Raw genomic sequence first — 6,645 nt, 5'->3', positions numbered from 1 at the left:
AACTCACACTAAAAACTCACCTTATAATAATAAGCAATAAAGACACTGTATTGCTTGCTTCTGCTTTCTGTGTGTCTTTCTGATGTGACACTCCCAAAAAAGTTCCGTTATTTTGTTTATTGCTAAGAATATTATGCAAAAATATATAGTTTGAAGGGATTTACATTAATTCAACATAACCATTTTATTTCTTATTTGTTATATGTAGTAATCTCTGCACCAGCTTGTTTTATTTCAGCATTGTCTGCACAGAATAAAGATTGTACAGAGTAATTAATATTTATAATAATTATTTTGTTTAGAACGTTTTTTATACAAATTCACGGTAATTATTTTAAGTTTGCTACATATTTTTAAAAAGTATATATCCAATTTTCCAGAATATTAACTTGAGTCCCTTTTATTTCGGTTTTTAACGTGAGTCGTCGTGGTTTTGCCTTAAGAAGACGTCACTACGCTTAAGATTTGTACATCAAAAACCGCAAGACAGAAACATTAACACAGCGTCAAAAACACGAACTATGATTTATTCAAAGAGATTACCAGTGGTAATAATGTTTATTTCATTTATTTTTATTTTTCCACCTCCCCTACAGAAACATGAAAGTGAGCTGTTCCAGCACGATGATGTCATCTTTACAAGGTGAGCGGTCCGCGGCCATTTTGTTAGCCGTGTGTAGCTGTGCAGATTTCGTTCATGAAATTTCACCGAAAATAACAACTTGTGGAGATTTTTGCTTGCATTGTATTTTCGATTACACACTTGTAAGCCGGAATAAGAATTGTTTACTCGCTGACATTAAACATAGTCATTCATTTTCCGAGCTGCTTTGAGTTTGCTAGCTCTTTAGCTAGCTGGCTAACTTGTTTACGTGTTCCGTTGAGAGAAAACATCGGGCTTTCATGACCGCCAGCTTTTAAATGTTACAACTGTCGAATGAGCACGGTTTGTCTGCTCCTGACTTCCGTTGTTGTACATTTGCTTCTTTTGTTTAAACCGAAGAAAATTTGAGCCACGTTTAAGACCTTCCAACTCGCGTTGAGCCTCAGTGGTTAACCAGCAACTTGAGCTCCGTCATCAGCTGACTGCTCTCGGACCAGCGCTCAGCCATCCCGGAGCAAAATGTCAGAGCTGTACATTCGGGTGGCTGAGGATGAGAACGAGGAGCCCATGGAGATCCCCTCAGAGGACGATGGGACTGTTCTACTATCCTCGGTATCAGCCCAGTTCCCGGGGGCTTGCGGTCTTCGGTACAGAAACCCGGAGTCCCAGTGCATGAGGGGGGTCCGGCTGGTGGAGGGCGTCCTGCATGCACCAGAGAGCAGCTGGGGAAACCTGGTCTATGTCGTAAACTATCCCAAAGGTGAGACAGGATATGCTTTTCCTGTTTTTTTTTTACCAGCAGACTGTCTGCAAACTTCAGCCTGTATTCAAAGCGAGTGTGCAGTCAGAGATTTAGCAGCTATTGCACAAAACCCATTATAAAATGCTTTTTATTCTGCATTACTAGTTGTGTTACTTTATAATCAAATTCCTAAAGATAGCAAAAGCTAACGCAGAGCACAGTGTATAGGTTTTCTTTAGAGTTTGGTGTGAAAACAATACTTATCATCCACATCCACACTCCTTCGTAAATCCCTCAAAAACTTTTCACTGTTTCAGAAAAAAATTCAAGGTTATTTATATAGAATGTATTTTTCAGGCATAGTGCAAAAAGTAGTATAATTAAGAATACAACACAAAAGCACAAAACTAACATACAGACAAGTCAAGAAATCACAAGTTACAATAGGTAAATGATCAACATGGTTCAACAGAAAAATGTTAGCTCTCCTAAGGTATTAAAAGCCATTCAGTAACGATTTGTTTTTAGATGAGGGGCAGTTTGGTCCAGAACTTAAGAGTTACAAGTGCCTGTCCATTCAGTGCATCATTGGTAAACAAAAACATGTTTAAAATCACTTAGAAAATGAAGAAGGGCCAATAAAAATAACCAATTAAATTGGGGTGCAATTAAACTGTGGATCCAGTGTTTTAAGACTTCCAATTACAACAGAGTTCCAACTTCAAAAATGGATCCCCATGCGTCTAACCAAATCCGTTTGTCAAAGTTAAGATTTGAATTATACATCACCCTTAAAGGTTTGATGTGTGACTTTTGAAAAGGCTCCAATCCATCCAGATCTGTATGACAAGTGTCAGAGCCAGCATTCAAATGAAACGGGATGTTTTATGGTCTGAAGATGAAGCCTAAAGAAATAATTTGTTTGTAAAAATAAAACTCCACAAGTGAGAGGAGCTAAAAATAAATAAATAAATAAACAAAACGATATCAAATCCTGTCAGACAGGTAAGACCTGAACCATTCTGACCTCAGTATTGTGGCAATAAACAACAAATTAAACTGTTGGGTGAAAAGCTAAAGTCAAACATGATTTCCTGAATCTGCAAACAAAAAAAACATTCTTGGGTTTAAATGCTTTCTAAGGTAGTCAGGAGGTGTAATAGTGGCTTGTAACATAAGTTGTTTTTTTTTTGTTTTTGTTTTTTCTTTACAAATTTGTTACAAACCTGTCACTAAATCATGACACTTAACCTGAAGCTGCATCATTAATAAACATAGCTAAATATCAAATATACATAATGGCACAGAATAAATGGTGTTGGTTTATAGTTGATTCTGTGGATGTTTACTTTTTGTTCTCTGTGTGTCTAATTAGATTTTTGTGATTGTTTTTTTTTTTTTTCTTACGCCAGAATCTTATTTGTTCTTTGCAGATAACAAAAGGAAGATGGAGGAAATTGACGCGGCGTCGGCTGTTAAAATCAAAAGAGGTTTTCAGAAAACGTCAGACCTCATAGTCCTCGGGTTGCCTTGGAAAACAACAGAACAAGACCTGAAGGATTACTTTAGCACCTTTGGGGAGGTCATTATGGTACAGGTACTGATGTCTCATTTAACTTTAAATGCTCCTGTTTTTTCCCCCTCAATATTAAGTTCTAACTAGACTGAATAGCAACTTTAAAGTGGAAATTAATCTGGCATTCTCACTCTTTGCTGTTCCCAGGTGAAGAGAGATGCAAAAACTGGCAACTCAAAAGGTTTTGGGTTCGTCCGCTTTGCAGACTATGAGACGCAAACCAAAGTCATTGCTCAGAGACACATGATTGATGGACGATGGTGTGACTGCAAACTTCCCAACTCAAAGGTAAGCTGGACACCGTAGCAGAATACTCTGGAAAATGAGAAGTTGATGTTTTCTTTCACTGTTAAGATGTAGTCGCATTCCTTCGTTAAAGCGGTTTAGAAGTTTTGAAAATCACTTTCTAAGTCATCACAATAGATTGAACGCAATCAATCGCTCCATCTATAACCTGACTGGGCTTCTTTCTCTCCTCAGGCATCTCCCGACGAACCGATGCGGAGCCGTAAAATCTTTGTCGGCCGCTGCACAGAGGACATGACGACGGACGATCTGAGGCAGTACTTCATGCAGTACGGTGAAGTCACTGATGTCTTCATTCCCAAACCTTTCCGGGCCTTTGCATTTGTCACGTTTGCTGATGATCAGGTCAGAGCTGCTACTCTTCACTTACACTGAATATTAGCTCAAATTTTAAGATAGCTGATGTTACAGTAAGAATCGATAGCATTCATACCTCTCAAACATTTGTCACGTTATTTATTTTACATGCACAAATGTGCGTTTATATTAAGCTTGAATTATTTTACAGAGATGAATGGGTTAAAACTTCAGTTTCAAAACACACAAAGCTGGTAAAGACATACCTGAAAAGACTTGCCGCTGTATGTGCAGCAAAAAACATAGAAGACAAATTCTAACTACACAATTTTTTTGTAAAAACAAATGAAGAACATACATTTTCTTTCCTCCTTAAAAGTAAGAGCTGCTCAATAGTTGATTTATCACCACAAATGTCCCTAAATTTACACTGAAGTCTCCAGTTGTCATGCGGAAACGTTTGAGAGGGTTGAATACTTTTGCAAAGCATTGAAATAATGAAGAAAGCACAAACTGTTTGGAATAGTATTGGTCATCCGTAGACTGAAGTAATCAACAGCCTGCGGTGTTAAATGTTCTCCTTCTGTTCTTCCTTAGGTCGCCCAGGCTCTGTGCGGAGAGGACCTGATCATCAAGGGCGTCAGCGTGCACATCTCCAACGCTGAGCCCAAACACAATAACAGTAGGCAAATGATGGATCGGGGTCGGTTTGGGGCTGGCGGGTTCAGTCAGGGCTACGGCAGTAATCGCGGGGGGCTAGGCAGCGGTAGTGGAGGGGTTAACTTTGGGGCTCTGGGCCTTAACCCAGCGATGGTGGCAGCAGCTCAGGCGGCACTGCAGAGCAGCTGGGGGATGATGGGCATGCTGGCTAACCAGCAGGGCTTGACCACGGCGGCAGGCACAGCCTCAACCACCAGAGATCAGACGTATAGCTCTGCCAGCACCAGCTACAGCAGCCCCAGCTCAGCCAGCCTGGGCTGGGCCGGAGGCACTAACACGGCCTCCAGCAGCGGCTTCAGCTCCGGCTTTGGCACGTCAATGGAGTCCAAGTCTTCTAGCTGGGGAATGTAGAGCTAGGTGAGAGTTGACGTTTTCTCTTGCTGTTAGGCAAATCTGGTAAGTATACCTACAGGAAGGAATGGCTTATATCTTATTTAAGAAAGAAACACTGCCTTTTATTTTAGTAAAAGCAAACATTTCTACTTGTGTGACTGACTGTGTAGTCATGCATTGAATGGGTAAAACATTTAGTTTGTGGAATCCTCCTGCGTAGTTTCGTTTGTGAGAATATGTTATGAAGAGACGGCCGTGCATGCACCATAACTGTTCATAAACGTGCACGAGTATGTTGAGGTCTCCCCGCAGTCTGTCGAAAGCTGGCTGTGAGATAATTATATATATTTATGCATCATATTGTATTTCTTTGGTTTGTTTTATTTTTTCTTTTCCTTTGGAAACGCCTTCATGAACGTTTCTTCCGCAGTTCACCAACTCTTTCACAATTTCCCGGGAGGAGTCGCGTCATTGGCTGCAATGTTCGGCAGATCTCAGTATCCCTTCCCCTCCTCCCACGTGTAAATGCTTTATCATCCGAGAACACAACTTCACTCTGCGTATACAGTGTTAGACGGTGGGTGTTGCCTTTCTTTTCTCTCCCCTCCCCCTCTTTTTTTTTTTTTTCTTTCCTCTTTTCGGGATATAGAAATCTTGTCTGCCCTTGTCGCTTTTTGATCTCGATGAGTGGATTTGGTGTTGGACCGAATGAGAGTGAGCAAAAGGAAGGAAAGCAAGAACTGTTTGTGCTTTATTTATATATTTTTTGAAAGACAAATGCCTGGGAGAGGTGAGAAGAACCTGTGGCTTTGTGCGAGTGTGAGAGGAAGAAGCAAAGTACGTGTGTGTTCTCAGTGACCATCACAAGGACATTTCTTGCATCTCAAGATCCCTGAGTTTTCTGCTTACTCGTATCATTTTTCTATCCATCCCTGATTCTTTATATTAAAAAAAAAAAAGAAATCACACTGAATTGTCAAGTGCTATGAATATCTGTATCTTTTAGTAGATCTTTTCTTGCTGTCCAATGCGATGTGAATGCTCGTCTTACTTTCTCCTTGTTACCACCCTCTTTGTGTGAAAATGTGACTTTGTTTGTGAAGTCTGTGTGACGGGAGGGGGAAAAACACTGAAAGAGTGCTGAAGTTTGGAAGATGTTCCTGGTGAATGTTTGAATAGTTCCCATTGAAAGTTTGTGTTTGAAGTGGTTTCGAATGCATTTTTCTATGTTTTGTGAATCAAAGGGAAGTGTGAAATAAAACTTAATTTAACTAGGGAAAATACCCTCTTGACAAAGACTTGTTTTTGACTTTAATTGAACTGCCAACACTTTAATTCACATGTCTAGGGTCGTCGGATTTGGAAAAAGCCCAATTTTCTTCTGAGCCCCAGTTTGGAGTCGGCGACGCTTGATGACGAAGCCGAAATCGCCTTAATTCTGGGAAGGATCTACGTCGCCTCATTAGCAAGAAACATTCGACCCACTCAGCTAGAGTGATATCAAAATTATATTCACATATTTGTTTGTTTTGACACATTGGGACCAAAGTCATCCTGCTTGTTAGAAAAAAAATTCATTTTGTCCTCCAAAAACTGTTCAATTCTACCTCACTTGAACATGTTCATAAATACTTCACAAGTTACCAGTATATGCGAGTATAAAACCTTATATTATTTACTGTGATCAAAAGTTGTATTAGCATAGCAGGATATGTTGATGGCTGTTTGCTTTCATGATGAAGTGTATTGGCATTTTTCAGTATAAAGATCTGAGCGCAAAATCACACTTTGTGTATTGATGCTAGTGTTGCGATGTAAAATAAAAAGTAGTTTTTTTTAAGTTGTATGTGGTCTCAGTTTTGGTAAGCATGTTACTTTTTACTTGAGATAGCTGATAGTTTTGTAGAGTTATTTTTTTCAGTGCTGTGATTTTCATTTAAGACCTCAGATTTACAACTTTTTTTTTTTTAGAAAGTGAAACTGGTGTATGGATTCATTACATACAAAATTATATTACAAGTGTTTGGTTTTTGTTTGTTTTTATAATTAAAATCTATAATTCCACTT

General features: G+C 39.3%; 1 protein-coding gene across 3 annotated transcripts; it reads left to right on the top strand.

Moving 5' to 3' along the window:
* Window positions 1–634: 634 nt before the first annotated feature.
* On the top strand, window positions 635–6,418 carry LOC106941185 (TAR DNA-binding protein 43-like). Of its 3 annotated transcripts, XR_001423290.1 has the most exons (7): window positions 636–1,364; window positions 2,780–2,943; window positions 3,070–3,210; window positions 3,403–3,573; window positions 4,123–4,207; window positions 5,009–5,155; window positions 5,927–6,418. XR_001423290.1 is itself a non-coding variant. In XM_015024129.1 (6 exons), the coding sequence occupies exons 1-6, from the start codon at window positions 1,124–1,126 to the stop codon at window positions 5,101–5,103; spliced, it is 897 nt and encodes a 298-aa protein (XP_014879615.1). In that variant the 5' UTR covers window positions 636–1,123; the 3' UTR covers window positions 5,104–5,874. The 3 variants fall into 3 exon arrangements, 2 of the variants coding, with proteins under 2 accessions (XP_014879614.1, XP_014879615.1); XM_015024129.1 differs by lacking the exon at window positions 5,927–6,418 and having other exon boundaries at window positions 5,009–5,874; XM_015024128.1 differs by lacking the exon at window positions 5,927–6,418 and having other exon boundaries at window positions 635–1,364; window positions 4,123–5,018.
* The last annotated feature ends 227 nt before the right edge of the window (window positions 6,419–6,645 follow it).

Source organism: Poecilia latipinna, unplaced genomic scaffold (assembly GCF_001443285.1).
Source record: "Poecilia latipinna isolate Pla-1442-1.1 unplaced genomic scaffold, P_latipinna-1.0 Scaffold3536, whole genome shotgun sequence".
Classification (NCBI taxonomy): domain Eukaryota; kingdom Metazoa; phylum Chordata; class Actinopteri; order Cyprinodontiformes; family Poeciliidae; genus Poecilia; species Poecilia latipinna.
Note: the sequence above shows the minus strand (reverse complement) of the source record. Positions and strands in the feature narration are given on the sequence as shown.